Source organism: Papio anubis, chromosome 18 (genome assembly GCF_008728515.1).
Source record: "Papio anubis isolate 15944 chromosome 18, Panubis1.0, whole genome shotgun sequence".
In the NCBI taxonomy this organism is placed as follows: domain Eukaryota; kingdom Metazoa; phylum Chordata; class Mammalia; order Primates; family Cercopithecidae; genus Papio; species Papio anubis.
This window is the reverse complement of record NC_044993.1, coordinates 42,912,927-42,932,941: the sequence shown is the minus strand read 5'-3', so window position 1 is coordinate 42,932,941 and position 20,015 is coordinate 42,912,927. Positions and strand designations below refer to the sequence as shown.

Here is a 20,015-nt window from a genome sequence, read left to right as displayed (position 1 = left end):
AGAGCTGTCTTGGTGTTGGAGGAATGATTCTGGCCTAGGGTGAGGATGTTCAGTGTTACAACTTGTGAGACTGTGACCTAAATTACCCCTTTATTGGTTTGTACTCTTGGTTGTAAATTTGAGAAATTCAGCCCAAATCACTTAAGTTCCAAAAGAAAAAGGAAAAAGGAAAAATGCTGGTGGGGTCACAGGTGTGCAGCTGAATCCAGGGGCTTGGACTTTATCTTTCAGGTCGTCTTTCCCTTTTCCACCCCTCTGTGTTGGCCTCATACACAGGCCTGTTATCTTCCCAGCCTAGAGATTCCCAGCCTAGAGAGAGGGCTTTTGGCCCTGGTGGTTCCAGCAAGTCTCAGAATTGAGCCTTATTGGTTCAGCCTGAGTCTCACGCCCATTGCTGAACCAATCACTGTGATGTAGGGGTTCCAGTATGCAGATTGACCAGGCCCAGAGCCTAGGGTGGGCCATCTGCTTTCTTTTCCCAAACCTCCAGATAGAGAACCAAGGAGGGTTATTCCTTGAGGGCCAGCTGAGGGGCTCCTATCCAACAAGGGAGGGTGGGTTCCCAGTGGCAGAAATGACTGACACCCACTCCTCATAAAGCTGTAGTTCTATGCCTCCCAGCGCTTCTGTATCTACTATCTCATTTAATTCGCTTACATCTTAGGAAGGGATCTTAACCCCATACCTGTTGCTTCTTGAACTACAGTTCTGGAACCAAAATCTGCTCATTCTTTTTCTGCTTTGAAAAGAAACTGAGGTTCCATCAAATCCTCTTTTTGTTTCTTCATTTCTGCATGGTTTCCGGTGAGCTGCAGCTTCTAGCCTGCTGCCTTCATTTCTTTGCTCCTTGTCACCCCCCCAACACACGCCGCACATACAAATGCAGACACACACACACGCATACACACACAGACATACATATACGTACGTACATACAGACACACATGCATACACAGACACGCACATACATACACAGACACATACATACACACACAGCTTACCCATCAAATTGTTGCCTTAATAGTAGATGGGCATGACATCTTCATTTCTAAAGGAGAGAGAAGGCAGCAGAGAGACCCATGGTTTTCCTCATGACCTGGTACACAGAACTTCCCTCTGGGTCTGGGAAGAGGAGGATGAGGAGGACAGGGCCTGGCTTGGCGATGGAGCCAGCTTGACCCTCCGACTGATCCCCAGGGCCCCAGAAAGGTTCAGTTTCTCTGATCTCCAAAACAGATGGGGAATTAACCTCAAAGGCCAGGGTGGGTGTCTGCCAGCTGTGAGTGCTGGACTCTGGGGACTGGAAAGAACCAAACGGGTGTAGGTGCTGCTCTGGCAGGGAAAAGTGGGCGGAAGAACACAATGATTCCACTCTGGGGGGTTAAGTGTTGCAAAGGAAACCCAACAGGGTTAGCTCTTCAAATAGGACATCAGAGGAAAGGGGCACTAATGCCGTCGTCACAGTGTTGGTAAAGCAAGGAAGCACCGTGCTTTAGGAGGAGAGTCTGCTTGGGAGGATGGGCGTCTCGGCGCCATCACTGGTCAGATGGGGTGGAAGGGAAGTCTGGGGATTGGGCGGGGATGAGTGTGAGAGAAATCAAGTGAGCTCCTGAGCTGTCTCAGCATCCAGCCTGAGGCCTTGCCTCCTTGCTTATTCTAGAAAGTTCCTTCAGGCACACTTGGCTCATCCCTGGAAGTGGCACAGGAGGCTGGGCCTCATGGCCTACAGCACCTGTGCCCTCCCTTGCCTTGGCCACACTGGGCAGCAGCCTCTTTGAGGGCCCTTTGGTGACCGTCCCTGCCATGCCCCCGCAGGTGTACCAGGACAACGTGTACTCTCCAGATTGCAGATTCCACTCCTTCAAGAAGGTGCTGTACGAGATGGGGCCCGAGTACTCCAGCAACGTGGAGCTCGCCTCCTTCCACTCCACCTCCAAGGGCTACATGGGCGAGTATGTGGGCCTCCCTTCCCTCCCGCCACTGCTGGGCCCACCAGATCCTCACGCTGCCGGCTCCTCTGCCCTGCGCCGTGGTCTACTCACTTGGATGGAGAGAAGGCTGCCCTTATCTGTTGCTTCTGCATCTCCCCAGCGGGAGAGCCATGGTGTGAGAACAGCCCTGGTGCGGGGCTTAAATAAGGACGTGCTCAGAGAAGCCAGACAACGGACAAATGATGGAGTGGAAACAGGACTACATGGCAGCTTGTGACACCTGGTGTTTTCTCTGTCACTGTTGTTCTGAGGTTGACTGATGTCTGAGGGGTCAGGGAGGGCGGATGCTGTTAGGCTGACGGGCCGTGCTCTGGATGCAGGGCTGCCTTAGGCACTGCGTGACCTCAGAGGCTAAAGGTCAGCTGTAATCCTGTGTCTGTTCATTCAGCTAATATTTACTGAGCACTTACGATGAGTCCGGCACTGATCTCAGTGCGGGGGATGCCACAGTGAACACCCTCCTGCCAGCACAAAGCATGGGTTCTAGTGAGGGGAGAGAGCTGTAGGCAAATGAGTAAATCGTGCATCCAACGGAGAACAGTCATCAGGAGAGAGGTAGGGATAGGGTCGAAGGCTGAAGTGGTGCAGCCTCACTGAGGAGTTGGCTTCTGAGTTAAACCCCGAAGGAGTGTGGTGGGGAACTGTGCAGATATCTGGGGGAAGAGCATTGCAGGCAGCGGGAGCAGCCTGGGCAAAGACCCTGTGGTAGCAGCACACCTGCCGTGTTGGTGGAACACACCTGCCATGTTGGCAGAACAGCCAGGAGCTGGAAAGGAGGGGTGAGGGGGCAGTGGCAGAAATGGAGACCTGAGAACCATAGGAGGCCGGGTCACCTGGGCCACTTTGGTGATTGTATTTTTCACCTGTGCTCAGCATGAGATAGGAGCTTTTAGAGGGGGTGTGGCCTTGCTTAGCTGGTGTGTTGCTCCTTCTGGCTGCTGTGTGGTAGGTGATGGGGTACAGATGGAGACAGAGGCCAGGAGGCTGTTACAGTCTCACAGGTGAGATATTGTGCACCAGGCAGAGATGGGGAGAGGATCCTGGATGTATTTGAAGGTGGAGTTGATAGGAGTTGTGGATGGAAAAGGCAGGTGTGGGAGAGAAGAGTCAAGGATGAATCCTGGCCCGGTGCGGTGGCTCACATCTGTGATCCAAGAACTTTGGGAGGCCGAGGTGGGAGGATCACTCAAGGCCAGGAGTTTGAGATCAGCCTGGGTAATATAGCAAGACCCCTTCTCTACAAAAAAATGTTTTAAAACTCAGCCAGGTTTGGTGGTGCACGCTTCCAGCTCCTCAGGAGGCTGAGGTGGGAGGATCGCTTGAGCCCAGGAGTTCCAGGCTGCAGGGAGCTGTGACTGCAGCACTGCACGATGAATCCTTAGTTGTTTGTTCAAACAACGGGAAGGATGGTGTTGCAGTCAACAGATGAGGAAGGCTGAGGGTGAAGCAGGTTTAGGGAGAAAGAGCAGGAGTTTGGTTTTGGACCTATTAAAGTGAAATATGCCAGCTTGGCGTCCAGGTGGAGAGAGATGTGTCAGTCTGCAGGCAAGCTGACGTCTGGTGGGTGGTTTAAGTTTGGGAGATGTCTGGGTGTGAATTGTAAGATTGTTGGAGCTCTGAGCCTGGACATGTCTCATACTCACATGGAGTGAGGCCTGGGCCTGGGCCCCTACTGCTGGGAGGTTAGGGGAAAGAGCAGGAAGCCGCAGAGACTGAGGAGAGACCAGTGGGTTTGCAGCAAAGGGCATGCGTTCCCAACGTGGTGGGATCCTATTCTGTGCCAGGTGTCGGCATGGGGAGGGCTCTTGGTTGTTAGGCTGGAACAGTGTAAGCGTGAAGCTCAAAGGAATACTTCCGCCAGGTCAAGGGAGCAGCCCCCTTGGGATGGCTCCGAAACTGTTCTTGGGCTTCTTTGATCTGGGCGCAGGCTAATGTAGACTGGTCTTTCTGGTCTACACTGTAGCAGTCCTGGCACCTTCTTCACTTCCTTTTGCTCTGTAGCTCTTTTCCTAAACAAATCTGTTCTCGGTGAACTCAGTTTTCAAACTCAAGCGTGTTTACTACACACTTATGCACTGCCCCATCTCAGTTATTGATTATGCTACCAGTCAGTGCCCTGATGTTGGGGTCCTGAATCGTGTCCCGTGTTCTCAGATCTGGATGAATTAGGGTCTGACTGCTTTACTCATTTTGATTCTCTGCTCATCAGCAGAGGATTAAGCAGAAAGTTCTTTCTTTCCATTTTTGTTATGGGACACTTTTCTGAGATGTTAGAATTTATCTTCCCACCTTGGAATGTCCAGTCAAGGGATCAGATGGGAATCTTTGCCGGTTTTGTTCAACAGTGTGATCCCAAAAGCATGTTTTTTTTAGTTTTTTGTTTTGTTGAGATGTAGTCTCGCTCTGGAGCCCAGGCTGGAGTGCCGTGGCGCGATCTCAGGTCACTGCAACCTCTGCCTCCTCCCGATCTTGGTTCAAGCAGTTCTGCTGCCTCAGCCTCCCGCGTAGCTGGGATTACAGGCATGTGCCACCATGCCAAGCTAATTTTTTTATATTTTTAGTAGAGACGGGGTTTCACCATGTTGGCCAGGCTGGTCTTGAACACCTGACCTCAAGTGATCTGCCCACCTTGGCCTCCGAAAATGCTGTGATTACAGGGGTGAGCCACCACACCTGGCCCCCCAAAAAACATGTTACTAAGCATCTCATCGTGTCAGGTATTCTGAGGCTGGGGGTGGGGGATGCATGGAAGAAGGTGACCAGGTTCCTGCCTCCAGGCACCTGCGTTCCTGTGGTAGTTAGTGTGAACGTTTGCAGCCACACACTGGAGAAGAAGATGTATGTTGCTGATTTGGTTTAGAAAGGTTTTTTTGTTTTTTGTTTTTTGTTTTTTAACTCATTACATGTCCTCAGCTTATTTTCATATGATTTGAGTGTATCATTGAGGATTCTTTTGGCTATAAATTACAGAAACTTGTCATGGTGACTCACACCTGTAATCCCAGCACTTTGGGAAGCTGAGGCAGGAGGATCGCTTGAGGCCAGGAGTTCAAGACCAGACTGAGCAACATAGCAAAACCCTATCTCTACATACATAAAAAGTAAAAAAATGAGCCATATGTGGTGGCACACACCTGTAGTCCCAGCTATTTGGGAGGCTGAGGTGGGACTATTGCTTGAGCCTAGGTGCTTGAGGCTGCAGTGAGCTATGATCATCCCACTACACTCCAGCCTGGGTGACAGGAAAAGGTCCTGTCTCTTAAAAAAAAATAGGAATTTGTACACAATCATCACTATTGAACGTTCACCTTCCATTGGCAAGAACTCAACCACACCTGGCCATTAGGTGTTGGGTGTGGGGATGCTTTCAATTCTGGCTGTCCAAATGGCACTTTGTTGAGGTCTTTCTGTAACTGGTGGTCCTCTCCCTCTCTTCGGCCCTCTAGGTGTGGTTACAGAGGAGGCTACATGGAGGTGATCAACCTGCACCCTGAGATCAAGGGCCAGCTGGTGAAGCTGCTCTCAGTGCGCCTGTGCCCCCCAGTGTCTGGGCAGGCCGCCATGGACATCGTCGTGAATCCCCCGGTGGCAGGAGAGGAGTCCTTTGAGCAATTCAGCCGCGTGAGTCCACTGTGATGCGTCCACATCCCTGCAGCCGGGGTCACGAGAGTTCCTGCTGGGCCGGTGGCTGGCCTGTCTCCAGATGGCCAGACGGCAGCCTCCTGGGGGTGTGGCCTGCAGGGGCACGCATGGCTCCTCGGAGCCTAAACCACCCCCTTGAGTTGAAGTCCGGAGGTACAGCTGGGCATTGTTTGGAAGTAGGAGAACTGAGAGTGTGTGTGGGCAGGTGAACCCTTCCTCTTCCTCACGGTGAGTGTCGAGGAGGGAAGGGCGTTGTTTCCCGATAACGCCCTGGGGGGACTCATGAAACTGAAAAGAAGATGAGGAGGTGGTGCGGCGCAGCATGGATCCCAGGCCCCCGCCTGCCTCTGCTAAGCCGTGTTCTCACAGCTTGACAGAGTCCTCCAGCTCTGACCAGCTTTGATCCGTTGAAACAAAGGAATTTATGGGTCAGGTAACCTAGAAGTCAACTCCCAACTGGTCCAGGCTCACCTCTTTTTTAAAAAATTGTGGTAAAATGCACATAAAGTCGACCTTTTTAACGTTTGTAAAGTACTCCGTTCTCTGGCATTCAGGACATTCACACTGTTGTGCGGCCATTACCACCATCCATCTCCAGAGCTGTTCCATGATCCCACACTGAGCTCTGCCTGTTACCCACTAATACCGCACCCTGCCCTTCCCTTAGCCCCGGCAGCCACCCTTCTACCCCCTTCTCTCTGCACTCACCTCCTCAAGATTCCTCATTTAAATGGAGTCATGTTGGCCGGGAACAGTGAGTGGTTCACGCCTGTAATCCCAGCACTTTGGGAGGTTGTGGCGGGTGGATCATCTGAGGTCAGGAGTTGGAGACCAGCCTGGCCAACATGGTCAAGCCTCATATCTACTAAAAATACAAAAATCAGCTGGGGATGGTACATGCCTGTTATCCCAACTACTCGGGAGGCTGAGGCAGGAGAATCACTTGAACCCGGGAGGTGGAGGTTGCAGTGGGCCGAGATTGCGCCATGGCACTCCAGCCTGGGTGACAAAGCGAGACTCCGTCTAAAAAAAAAGCAGAGTCATGTCTTATTTGTCTTTTTGTGGCTGGCTTATTTTCCTAATCATGATGTCCTCCAGGTCCATCTGTGTTGTGGCCTGTGTCACGATGCCAGGCTGAACCATGCTCCCCACGCGGACAGGCCACATAGTGCTTATGCCTCCACCTGCAGCCCACACCTTCCATGCCACTTGGCCAGCGGCACCTGTGGAAGCCCTGGACAGCTGGACAGACTCTGCTCCAGCCGTGGACACACGCCCAGCTCAGGCCCAGTCACTGATCCTGACTTGCTCTGCCTGGGTCCTGGGCTGCATGCACACCACACAGACAGAGGGTGGGGCGTACTGGCCCCCAGATGCATTGGTGGGGCCTATCTGCAGAAGAATGGGCATGTGTCCTAGAAGCATGTTCTGAGGAATTCCCTCCAGAGCCGAGTCCATACAGACTGACAGGCAACAACTGGGTTTTCTCATTTTCTGGAAGGACATCCTGGTACGAGAATAGAACCCATGACACAGGCTGCCGGGCTCTACCCTTTGGCCTAGAACTCCCTGGTGTCTGTGTGCCCCACACCCCAGGGCATGTGGCAGCATCCCAGGGTGAGCGCTGTGGAAGAATTCCTGCCGGGAGGCCCAGCCACCTCCCTGTTTTGCTGTGCTCGGGCTCACGCAAGCTCTTCTTTGGTCAGTCTGTCTGATACCCCAGTGTCGAAGGAACAAACCACCCCACCCACTCCGTCTGTGTGGTGTGCATGGGGCATGTGACCCAGGCAGAGCAAATCCGAGTCAGCGCCTGGGTCAGAGGGGACATACATTCAAAGCTGGAGCAAAGTCATCATCCAGGATTTCTGCAAGTGCTGCAGGAAAGATCAGTGGCTGGAGCGAATCTTTATCCAGAGATACTGACTGCTGTGCTGTTTCTATCTCTCATCAGGAGAAGGAGTCGGTCCTGGGTAATCTGGCCAAAAAAGCAAAGCTGACGGAAGACCTGTTTAACCAAGTCCCAGGAATTCACTGCAACCCCTTGCAGGGTGCCATGTACGCCTTCCCTCGGATCTTCATTCCTGTCAAAGCTGTGGAGGCTGCTCAGGTCTGGGGCATGGGCCGGGCTGGCTCTCTCTTACCAGGTCCACCTGAGACGCTGGGCTGGGGGCCCTGCTTATTTGGGGAGCAGAAGTGCTGGCCCTGGAGGCTCTGAACTGTATGCACCTTTCGACCAGATGGTGTTGACCATGTAAAGATGACAGGTTCTCAGAGGCCCAGGCATGGGCTCTGATGATGGGCAAACATGAGGTGGGCCCCAGGAGAGAGGAGCTGATCTGGACTCTGTCAGTGCTGCTGCTCCCAGGGGAGGTGCCCGGGTGAGATGCCTGCGGGGGAAGCAGCAGGAGCTGCCACCTCCACCCAGCCACTGCATCCGGGAGCAGCGCTTGCCAGACTTCAGTGTGTGCACCCATCACCTAGGGCCTGTTTTTTGTTTTTTGTTTTTCCTTTTCGTGGAGAACGGGGTCTTGCTATATTGCCTAGGCAGGTCTCAAACTCCTGGGCTCAAGCTATTCTCCTTCCTCTGCCTCCCTAAGAGTTGAGATTACAGGCTTGAGCCACTGTGCCTGGCTTGTTTGTTTTGTTTTAATTACATTCTTATACAGAGAGATGGGGTCTTACTTTGTCACTCCAGGGCTGGCCTCAAACTCCTGGGCCTCAAGGGAACCTCCCACCTCAGCCTCCCAAAGTGCTGGGATTGCAGGCATGAGCCACTGTACCTGGCTTGTTTTTTTTTTTTTTTTTTTTTTTTTAAAGGGTCTTATGTCTGCAAGGGACCTAAGAGTCTGTGGTTCCACCAAGTTCTCAGGTGCCACAGACCCCACTTGGAGGCTCACAGGGAGCGCAGTTTCTGCAGGTGGCGTCCTCACCCACCCCCAAGCCTCCTGAACACCTTGTTAAACACCCAAGTCTAGGCCTCACCCTAGACCTACAGACTCAGAATTCCTAGTGTTAGGCTGGGTGCAGTGGCTCACACCTGTGGTCCCAGCACTTCGAGAGGTTGAAGTGGGAGGATCATTTGAGCCCAGGAGTTTGAGACCAGCCTGGGCAACATGGTGAAACCCTCTCTACAAAAAATTTAAAAATTAGCTGGGTGGTGCAGGCCTGTGGTCCCAGCTGCTTGGGAGGCTGAGGTGGGAGGATTGCCTGAGCCTGGGAGGTTGAGGCTACAGTGAGCTATGATCATGCTACTGCACTCCAGCCTGGGCGAGAGCAAGACCTCTTAAGTTTTTAAAAAATCCATGGGCCAGGTATGGTGGCTCATGCCTGTAATCCCAGCGCTTTGGGAGGCCAAGGTAGGTGGATCACCTGAGATCAGGAGTTCGAGACCAGCTTGGCCAACATGGGTTGGCCAAGTAGAGATGGGTAAGACCCCCATCTCTACTAAAAATATAAAAAAAATTAGCCGGGCATGGTGGCCTGCAGTGGAATCCCAGCTATTCCAGAGGCTGAGGCAGGGAGAATCGCTTAAATCCGGGAGCCAGAGGTTGCAGTGAGCCGAGATCACGCCGTTGCACTCCAGCCTGGGTGACAGAGTGAGACTCAGTCTCAAAAAAAAAAATTCCTGCTGTAGTCTGGGTGCGCGGTGGCTCACATCTGTAATCCCAGCATTTTGGGAGGCTGAGGCAGGCAGATCACTTGAGGTCAGGAGTTCAAGACCAGCCTGGCCAACATAGCGAAGCCCTGTCTCTACTAAAAATACAAAAATTAGCTGGGCGTGGTGGCGCATGGCGTGCCTGTAATTCCAGCTATGCAGGAGGCTGAGGCAGGAGAATTGCTTGAACCCAGGAGGCAGAGGTTGTAGTGAGCCGAGATTGTACCACTGCACTTCCAGCCTGGGCAACAGAGGGAGACTCTTGTCTAAAAAAATAAATAAATAAAAATAAAAATAAAGAATTCCTGGTGATAGAACCTGAGAATCTGTAGTTAACAGGCTCCCTGGGTGGTCATGCAAACCAGTGTGTGGAAAGCAGTGTTGAGACTGCCTCAGAGAAGCTTGTTCCATGAAAATTGCGTGCAGACCCCAGGGCCCCATTTTCAGAGAATTATGCGGCTTGACCTGCAGGAAGCCACCACTGATGCCTGTTGAGTGGCTGCCTGGGGATGGGCACTCCCCGATGACGGGCAGGAGCACCGCTACACCTGGCTGTCCTGCAGTAGTTTTCAGGTGTCTGTGCCTGGCACCGGCCACCAGCAGTATCCCAGCGTCTGGCCCTGGTCCTCTAGGAGTGGAAGGGGAGAAGGGCACTGCCGTGGGAGAGAGACCTGCCATTTAGATTACATTTGGCTTTGAGGGTTGAATGGTGTGTTTGCAAAGCCAGGAATGATCTCGAGCTCTGTCTGCTCCCATAGGCCCATCAAATGGCTCCAGACATGTTCTACTGCATGAAGCTCCTGGAGGAGACTGGCATCTGCGTCGTGCCCGGCAGTGGCTTTGGGCAGAGGGAAGGCACTTACCACTTCAGGTACGACTTCGTCTCCTTACCAGGGGCTGGTCCGGGGCTTGTCCAGGGAAATGTGGGCTTCTTGACATGGAGCAGAGGACTACTTCGGAGAGAGACGTGCGGAGACCCTGTCCCCCCTCGAGTCACCCCCCTCTGTCCTGCTGCAGAGCCAAGCTCAGACCCTGCCCAGGGAGTAAGAAAAACTGGGTGGTTGTCTGCTCAGGGTCGTATTCCCTGAAAGGTCTTCCTTGACTGTTCTGTCCCTCCCCTCCATCAGCTGTCCCATCGTCATCTGAAATGTTCCCAGCAGGGTGTTTTCTTATTTCGCTGTCCGTTTTCAACTCTGTCACGGCAGTACACAGCTGCCAGTGCCTGGAGTGGTGCTGGCACGTGCTCGGTAGCTCCTGGCGGCACCCTGGGCCGCAGCGCTGCCTGTGATCCCGGAACCTGCTGAGGAGCTGCAGTGGAATTCGCTCCACTCACGCCCAGGGCGTACCCCGTTCTGGCCCTGCGTGGACGGGAATGCCAGTGCCCAGAGCGGAGCTAGCTGAAGCAGAGGTTTTCCACTGAGGCCAGTTCTCTTCAGAACAGCATCTTCCCCGCACATGTTGCTCTTGGATGTCTCTTGCGGCAGATGCTAAAAAGAAGAAATGGCATGAGCTGTTAGCAACCGGAGCCAAGTCTTGACTTAGGCAAGGTTGTGGGTCGTGTCCCCTGGATGGACAAACCTTGTCTGGTTGGCCTTCCCACCCCTGGTCAGGCTCATCTCGGTGTTTGATGGCTCGGTCAGAAAGTGATTTGAGCAAGAAGGCTGCCGGGAAGGCCAGGGAGCATATTGGTGGACGAGAGGGAGGTGTTAGTTACTGTGGCAACTTGGGAATTCCTTTGGAGGCAGAGTTGTGACTGGAGGGCGTCTCACTGTCAGACTGACTGGAGATGAAAAAGGCCCCTCAGGTGGGAGTGAAATCTCTCTCTCAAACTCTAGGAAAGAGCAAGAGTCATGCTCTAGAGAAAGTTCTGTTCAGTGGTCAAAATATTCCAGAGCGCTGAATGCAGTGGCTCGCACACTTCGGGAGGCCGAATTCAGGATTGCTTGAGTCCAGGAGTTCAAGACCAGCCTGGGCAACATAGCAAAACCCTGTCTCTACAAAAAGTTGTTTAAAAACTAGCCAGGGATATTGGCTTATGCCTGTAATCCTAACTACTCGGGAGACTGAGATGGGAGGATTGCCTGAGCCCAAGAGTTTGAGGTTGCAGTGAGCTATGATCACTCTATTGCATTCAAGCTGGGGCAGTAGAGTGAGACCCTGTCTGAAAAAAAAAAAAAAAAAGTGACCGGGTGCAGTGGCTCATGCTTGTAATCCCAGCACTTTGGGAGGCCAAGGTGAGCAGATCATGAGGTCAGGAGTTCGAGACCAGCCTGGTCAACGTGGTGAAACCCCCATCTCTACTAAAAATACAAAAATTAGCAGGGCATGGTGGCAGGTGCCTGTAATCCCAGCTACTCAGGAGGCTGAGGCAGGAGAATCGTTTCAACCCGGGAGGTGGATGTTGCAGTGAACCGAGATCATGCAATTGCACTCCAGCCTGGGCAACAAGAGTAAAACTCCATCTCAAAAAAAAAAAAAAAAAAAAAAGTGATGCAGGCCTTCTGCAGTAATGGGTGGATATATCTTAGCCTAAATGCTGCTCCAGTTTATTGCTTTTGTTCACGTGTATTACTTGGGTGAAAAAACCAACATATGAATGAAGGGAAAAGTGGTCCAAGAGCTGGGCGCTGTCCGGTCTGGAGCTGTGGAAGCGGACCAGGCAGACCTCCCTCCTCCAATCCTAGAGGCAGTTGAGCTGCTGGATTCGTTCCTCTCCCATCTTGCAGAGCAGCCAGGCTGACACTGTTGTCTCTCCTGCCAGGATGACCATCCTCCCTCCAGTGGAGAAGCTGAAGACGGTGCTGCAGAAGGTGAAGGATTTCCACATCAACTTCCTGGAGAAGTACGCGTGAGGACGCCTGAGCCCCAGCGGGAGGCCCGTCCTCAGCTCTTCCTCCCAATGCCCACCAGGCTGAACTCGCCTCCCCCGTGACTCTGCCTTGGGCCTCGCGGAGGCCGCTGGTCACTTCATCATCATTTTGCCCCTGGAGACGTCTTTCTTTGTGCCTTGATGTTGACAGCGCCTCTCTTTTGAGCAGACAAGCATTCTATATGCAACCAGAGTAGAGGGGACCTGCTCAGCAGGTGTGGCCAGGGTTCTCTGAATCTGTTACTGTTTTTGCTTCTGGAAAGTTCATTTGGGGTTTACAACAACTAGGGTGTGTTGGGTGAGATGTTTAAGATCTGGAGAAATGAGCAGGTGTCGGGAAATGTGTGACTTAACCGTGGTGAGGGCTGGAAATCCAAACTCACCACCGTGATCTGTGAAATAAAGCCCTTAGCGGTGTGAAGCATCCGGTCCTTTGAACAGAAGGGCCTGGAAGGCCCCTGGGGCTGAGAGAGGGTCCGCCCGGTGGCCTGGAGGCAGGCGGGGAGCACAGTAGCACGTGGACTGGGCAGGATGCTGCACTAGCTTGGGGTAGATGCTGGGGGCTGCGGCCACCGTCAGAGGGCCTCACGGTGAGGCATGGGGGTGAGCCAGGCTGCAGGAGGAACCGGGTCTCCGCTTCCCAGCAGCGCAGCCAGGCCTGAGAATTCTGTGCGCCCGGCTGGCTTTGGGAATGAGGGGTTCCCTTGAACATGTGTAGGCTGGAACCCCATCGGAGAGGTCTGTCTGAATTTCAGGGACACAAGGTGCAGCCCGGCAGTGTCCCAGTTCCGTGGAGAGTCCCACTGGAATGGTGTGGACCCATCCCGTGGGTGACTGGTGCCTGTTCTCCCGAGGCCCTGACCGAGCCTGTGTGCACATCGCCCCCTGCTGGCAGCAGCGGGGAAATGAAGGCTGGAAATGTCCTCCCCTCAAGGGCAATCGCTGGACCTGCAGAGCAGCCAAGGCCCTGTCCTTTCTTGAATGGTGGCGAGCTGAATCTGGTCGGTTTCCTTGCTTTTAGGTGATAAAATTGCCTAGCAGCTTGGCTGCTGTGGAGGAGTCAGTGAGTCGTGATTGGAGGTTCATTGGCGTGCTTTCATGCAGAGTGTTGCCTTCACGTTAGTTTCTGGCTCCCCTCCCAGGCTGCAGACTCTGACCTGTGGCATCAGTCCTCTCCAGGCCAGGAGGGTGCCATCCCCCAGCATGCGGCTTCCCTGCCATTAGCAACCCTGGGCGGGCCGACCACACTCGAGGCTGCGGTGCTATGGGCTTAGCCCTCGCCTCCCTCACTGGGAGCCTCCCCATCCTCCCTGCCTTCCCCAGTGGGAAGTTAGGGAAGCTCAGGAGCCTGGGACCCGGCATGTCCCAAAATGGGATTGGAGGAGCTGGAGAGAAAGCAGAAGAGGCCGAGGAGTGAGGCTTAGAGCAGTCTCTCTGCTGTGATTTCCACACCGGGTCCGTGTAGAGGAAACAGTCGGAAACTCCAAACTGTCCTTACCCACCGACATCACAGCCCCTATGAAGAAAATAGCCACAATCTCAAATAACAAAAGGGAATGTTCTAAAACTTTTCCTTCCTTAAAAAACGGAAAAAATTGCGCTTGTGCTTGCTGTGTGGTATATAAACCAGGATGAGTCCCAGAGTGATGAGGTTTCTGGTGGAAAGGTTAAATCGTAGAAGCTAGTATATTTTTTATATTTTTGTAACAATTGCTTTTTTCATGGGGGAGGCTGGGTTAGTATTTATAGTCCTAACAAATCCAGTAATTTTTTATAAATCTCTTCAGATAATAAACAGCCCCTAAAAACTTTACAATATTTGCACAATTTTTTAAAAGAGATTGTATACACTTGATTTGCTTTCAAAATAAATAAGGTCAGCTAATTTAGGAGGTTAACGTCAGATAGGAATGCTGATCATGACAGGTTTGGTTTTCTACAAATTCTGTTCTGGTGCCTTTCCTGTCCGGGCACCACCTGAGAAAGTTGTTTGTCATTTGAGGTCGCACTTGGAGGTTACATCTGTGAAGTTTCTGTCATTGGTCCAGATCTGTGTGTGTAGCATCTGCTGAGGAAGCACGTGCTGGGCCGTGCCTCAGACAGCGCATCACTGCGCACCCAGAGGCTCGCCTGGCTGTTCCTGTTCTGGTGTGTGTGGAGTTTTGGGGAGGAACAGATGCAGATCAACTTGTGGCTGTTTTCCCATCTAGGTTCTCACAGGCATCTCCTGACAAAGGTACTTAACAATGGCTCTGCTGGAAATTTCTATAAATAAAATGTCCAAAATGGTGACTGTGTTTAACTTTCATTGTAGTTTGAATCTAAACATTGAGGACATTACTAACTTTACAGCTTCACTCTTTGTAATTTTTTGTTCCCAGCACGATAACGGGCATTTCCCCCAAACATGACAGAACTCCAGGCACAGCTTCTCAGCTTCCATGTCTTTTTTTTTTTTTGGAGACCGAGTTTTACTCTGTTGCCCAGGGCCCAGGCTGGAGTGCAGTGGCGTGATTCTGGCTCACCGTAACCTCCGCCTCCCGGGTTCAGGCGATTCTCCTGCCTCAGCCTCTCGAGTAGCTGGGATTATGGGCGCATGCCGCCACACCCAGCTAATTTTGTATATTTAGTAGAGATGTGGTTTCACCATGTTAGCTAGGCTGATCTCGAACTCCCAGCCTCTGGTGATCTGCCTGCTTCAGCCTCCCAAAGTGCTGGGATTACAGGCGTGAGCCATCTCACCCGGCCTCCATGTCTTCTTAGGGCTTGATCCTAAGATGCCTGAGCTGCTATTTTGTTCACTTGTGCTGGATAAACTTCATGGATTCTTTGAAATAGAATGTGATTAAAATGAACACAGACCGTGGCTCCCTGGTGGAAGAGAAGTAAGAACAAACAGCCTCTTCCCCAGGGCTGGGGAGGTGGGCGGGTGAGGGAGCACTGGGGGCTCATGGGCAAAGGGGGAATTGTCTATACGAGGAAGCTCATTCATTTCCCATATCGACGTTTGATTTTGGAATTCAGGACTTTTTCTCAAAACTAAAATTTCTGTGCCTTCACTAAAGAAAATTTGGTGGCCAGGTACAGTGGCTTATGCCTATAATCCCAGCACTTTGGGATGCCACAGTGGGAGGATCGCTGGAGCCCAGGAGTTCGAGACCAGCCTGGGCAACCAAGAAAGACGCTATCTCTATAAAAATTCAAAAAATTAGCTGAGCATGGTGGTGTGCACCTGTGGCCCTGTCTGCATGGGAGGCTGAGGCAGAAGGATCACTTGGGCCCAGTAGTTCGAGACCAGCCTGGGCATCATAGACCCTATCTCTACAAAAAAAAAATTGAAAAAATTAGCCAGGTATGGGGCACACACCTGTAGTCCCAGCTCCTTGAGAGGCTGAGGTGGGAGGATCACTTGAGCCCAGGAGGTTGAGGCTATAGTGAGCCATGATCACACCACTGCATGCTAGTCTGAGTGACATAGTGAGACCCAGTCTCTTTTTGAGATGGAGTCTTGTTGCCCAGGCTGGAGTGCAATGGCACATTATCGGCTCACAACCTCTGCCTCCCGGGTTCAAGTGATTCTTCTGCCTCAGCGTCCGAAGTAGCTGGGATTACAGGCGTGCACCACCATGCCTGGCTAACTTTGTATTTTTAGTAGAGACGGGGTTTCTCCATGTTGGTCGGACTGGTCTCGAACTCCTGACCTCAGGCGGTCCGCCCGCTGTGGCCTCCCATAGTGTTGGGATTGCAGGCGTGAGCCACTGTGCCCGGCTGACCCAGTCTCTTAAAATATGGAAAATATAAAAGGAAAAAATTACTTTAGTTGAAAGTGATAGAAATCCACTCAGAGTAGCATCAGCAGAAAGAGGAAGTATGGCCTCGTGCACCTGGGAAGGAAGCCTGTTTCGGTTTTCAAGTTCACTCTATTAAATGCAAAGTCTGTCTTGTCCAGCTCCACGTGGAAAAATCCCAAGGGAGGATCCTGATTGGCTGCCTGGGCCTGTGTGCCTTTCTCTGAGCCCGCCTCTGACCCATGAGAATAGGGAGCTTTGGGTGGCCCTGTTCACAGAGCAGGAGGAGGTGGAGCCCACTGGAGCCATAACATTGAAGAGGAGAAGCTGCTCCCCATAGGAAAGGGAGTTGGATGTGGTGCTGCCCCAGCAAAACCCATTTACCACAGGGCCTTTTCAGAGAGGGATGGAGGAGAGATAGGTGAGTTCAGGGTGGGTTGAGGGGCTGGGGGTGGTGGCTCACACCTGTAATCCCAGCACTTTGGGAGGCTGAGGTGGGAGGTTTGTTTGAGGCCAGGAGTTCAAAACCATCCTGGGCAACAGTGAGAACCCATCTCTACAAAAACTTTTTTTAAAAATACTACCCAGGCATGGTTGCACATGTCCGTGGTCCCAGCTACTCAGGAGGCCAAGGCCAGAGGATCGCTTGATGCCCAGGAGTTGAAGCCTGCAGGGAATCATGATGGCACCACTGCACGTCAACCTGAGCCACAGAGCAGGACCCAGTCTCTTTAAAAAAAGTAGGGTGTTGGGGGGAGGAAGGAGGGATTGCATTGGGAGTTATACCTGATGTAAATGACGAGTTGATGGGTGCTGACGAGTTGATGGATGCAGCACGCCAACATGGCACAAGTATACAAATGTAACAAACCTGCACGTTATGCACATGTACCCTAGAACTTAAAGTATAATAAAAAAAAAAGTGGGGTGTTGGGGGCAGAGGTGGCAGTGAGCCAAGATTATGTCACTGCGCTCCAACCTGGGCAACTGAGCCAAATCTTGTCTCAAAAAAAAAAAAAAAAAAAAGAATGTGGGTGATGCGTAGAAGGGAGGAGGGATGATGCTGTTTTCTACTGGTGGGCGCCTGCCCTCTTAGTGCTGTCTGCCGATATCCTGTCACTCTGCCCCCCAAGCCGGGAGAACTCCAAGAAGAAGGAAGATGAACCTTACTGCCAGCCATCCATCAGCTCTCTTCCTTAGGAGGCACAGGTCAGCTGGAGAGTCATATAGAGATTTTATTTTCCACTTTAAAAAAAGACATACTGACTTTTTGGTTCTCCTCTGTGTTTGGTTCTTCATCTGTGTTTGCTCTGAATGCAAATATTGGGGGGCATCATTTAAACTCCTTTTGGAGATACTACATTTTAAAACTTTTTTTCTTTTTTTGAGACGGAGTCTCGCTCTGTCGCCCAGGCTGGAGTGCAGTGGTGTGATCTCGGCTCACTGCAAGCTCTGCCTCCTGGGTTCACGCCATTCTCCTGCCTCAGCCTCCCCAGTAGCTGGGACTACAGATGCCTGCCACCAGGCAGGCTAATTATTTTATATTTTTAGTAGAGACAGGGTTTCACCGTGTTAGCCAGGATGGTCTCGCTCTCCCAACCTTGTGATCCACCCGTCTCAGCCTCCCAAAGTGCTGGGATTACAGGCGTGAGCCACCACGCCCGGCCAAAACTTTTAAAATGGATTCATACACAGTTTAATAAAAACATCAACTATCTCTCTTTAAAAAACTCAGGAGTTCGAGACCAGCCTGGCCAACATGGTGAAACCCCGTCTCTACTAAAAATACAGAAAATCAGCTGGGCGTGGTGGCAGGTGCCTGTAATCCCAGCTACTCAGGAGGCTGAGGCAAGAGAGTTGCTTGAACCCGGGAGGCAGAGGTTGTAGTGAGCCGAGATCGCACCATTGCACTCCAGCCTGGGCGACAAGAGCAAAACTTCGTCTCAACAACAACAAAAATAAAAACCAATCCACTTAATACCTCTAATCCCAGCACTTCAGGATGCTGAGGCAGGTGGATTGCTTGAGCCCAGGGTTCAAGACCAGCCTGGGCAATATGGCAAAACCCTGTCTCTACAAAAATTAGGCATGGTGGCACATGTGTGTAGCCCCAGCTACTCGGAGACTCAGGTGGGAGGATCACTTGAGCCCCGGAGGTTGAGGCTGCAGTGAGTTGAGATCGTGCCATGACTTTTAAGAGAGACCCTATCTCTTAAAAGCAAAAACAAAAAGCAAACCAGAGTCCCAGTAATGTTTAGAACAAAGTCAGACCATAAAAGGGTACATAACATAAAAGTGTGAAATTCTCAAAAAATATTTTATCAAAGTAAACATGTTTATATGGAAAAACCAGAAAAAGTCAAAGAAAATGTGAAACCCACTGTGATCCTCTAACCAGAGTTAATCAAGTCTAACATTCTGGGAATATTTCTTTCCTATTCTTTTCCTGAGAATATTTTTATGTGGTTGACGGGAGTGCATAGTTCTGGGTCCTGTTTCCCCTTGAATGTTACAACATATTAATAAAAATGCCTGATGAAAAACAAAAAATAGCTGGGTGTAGTGGCAGGCTCCTGTAATACCAGCTAGTAGGGAGGATGAGGCAGAAGAATTGCTTTAACCTGGGAGGCAGAGGCTGCAATGAGCCGAGATCACGCCACTGCACTCCAGCCTGGGTGACAGAACAAAACTCCGTCTCAAAAAAAAAAAAAAAAAAGCCTGGTGGGCAGTTTCTATGGCTGCCTCAGCCATTCCATGGACGACTGTCATTTAGTTAATGGCACCTCCAGCATTTAGGTTGTATATAGTTCTTGGTTTCTAAAATAATACCGGCCAGGTGTGGTGGCTCGTGCCTGCAATCCCAGCACTTTGGGAGGCCGAGGTGGGTGGATCACGAGTTCAGGAGATCGAGACCATCCTGACTAACACAGTGAAACCCCGTCTCTACTATTTTTTTTTTTTTTTTTTTTTTTTTGAGACAGAGTCTCGCTGTGTGGCCCAGGCTGGAGTGCAGTGGCACGATCTCAGCTCACTGCAAGCTCCGTCTCCCGGGTTTACGCCATTCTCCTGCCTCAGCCTCCCGAGTGCTGGGACTACAGGCGCCCACCACCTCGCCCGGCTAGTTTTTTGTATTTTTTAGTAGAGACAGGGTTTCACTGTGTTAGCCAGGATGGTCTCGATCTCCTGACCTCGTGATCCGCCCGTCTTGGCCTCCCAAAGTGCTGGGATTACAGGCTTGAGCCACCGCGCCTGGCCCCGTCTCTACTATTAATACAAAAAATCAGCTGGCTGTGGTGACACACACCTGTAGTCCCAGCTACTCAGGACACTGAGGCAGGAGAATCGTTTGAACCTGGGAAGCTGAGGTTGCCGGAGCAAGATCGCGCCACTGCACTCCAGCCTGGGCGACAGAGTGAGACTCCGTCTCAGAAAATAATAATAAAATAATGCCATATAAGGAACGTTCTTACATAAAGAGGGTGTTTCTCTTTCCCACTCTTGTATTTAGGATCACTGCAGGCCATTCTTAGCAGTTCCATTCTTAGTGGTGGAAGGTGCCACCATGCCCAGCCAATTTTTGTATTTTTAGTAAAGACGGGGTTTTACTATATTGACCAAGATGGTCTCGATCTCTTGACCTCGTGATCCGTCCACCTTGGCCTCCCAAAGTGCTGGGATTACAGGTGTGAGCCACTGCGCCCAGCCCACCATTTTATCTCTTAATGCACATGCCCGGGAAGTTGCTTCTGCCTGGTGCCTGCGTTCAATTAACACTTTAGTGCAACAGGTGTGGATCATCAGGAAATGGCCTCTCCCTGGCGTGGGCTCCCAGTTTATCCCTTTTAGAGAGGCAGTGTTGGCCGGGCGCGGTGGCTCACGCCTGTAATCCCAGCACTTTGGGAGGCCGAGGCGGGCGGATCACAAGGTCAGGAGATGGAGACCACGGTGAAACCCCGTCTCTACTAAAAATACAAAAAATTAGCCGGGCGCGGTGGCGGGCGCCTGTAGTCCCAGCTACTCAGGAGGCTGAGGCAGGAGAATGGCGTGAACCCGGGAGGCGGAGCTTGCAG

The 20,015-nt window shown here is 51.7% G+C and overlaps 1 protein-coding gene across 2 annotated transcripts in view; it reads left to right on the top strand.

Annotated features, from left to right (window-relative positions):
- GPT2 (glutamic--pyruvic transaminase 2) overlaps positions 1 to 14,449 on the top strand; it is a 47,804-nt gene extending 33,355 nt beyond the window's left edge. Inside the window, exons 7-11 of one of the 2 annotated variants that reach the window (XM_017953323.3) lie at positions 1,816 to 1,952; positions 5,438 to 5,612; positions 7,585 to 7,740; positions 10,047 to 10,159; positions 12,050 to 14,449. In XM_017953323.3, the coding sequence (XP_017808812.1) occupies positions 1,816 to 1,952; positions 5,438 to 5,612; positions 7,585 to 7,740; positions 10,047 to 10,159; positions 12,050 to 12,140 (672 nt within the window). In that variant the 3' untranslated portion in view covers positions 12,141 to 14,449. The remainder of the gene's footprint in view (positions 1 to 1,815; positions 1,953 to 5,437; positions 5,613 to 7,584; positions 7,741 to 10,046; positions 10,160 to 12,049) is intronic. The other variant, XM_009196369.4, reaches the window with a different exon arrangement.
- Positions 14,450 to 20,015: the final 5,566 nt, after the last annotated feature.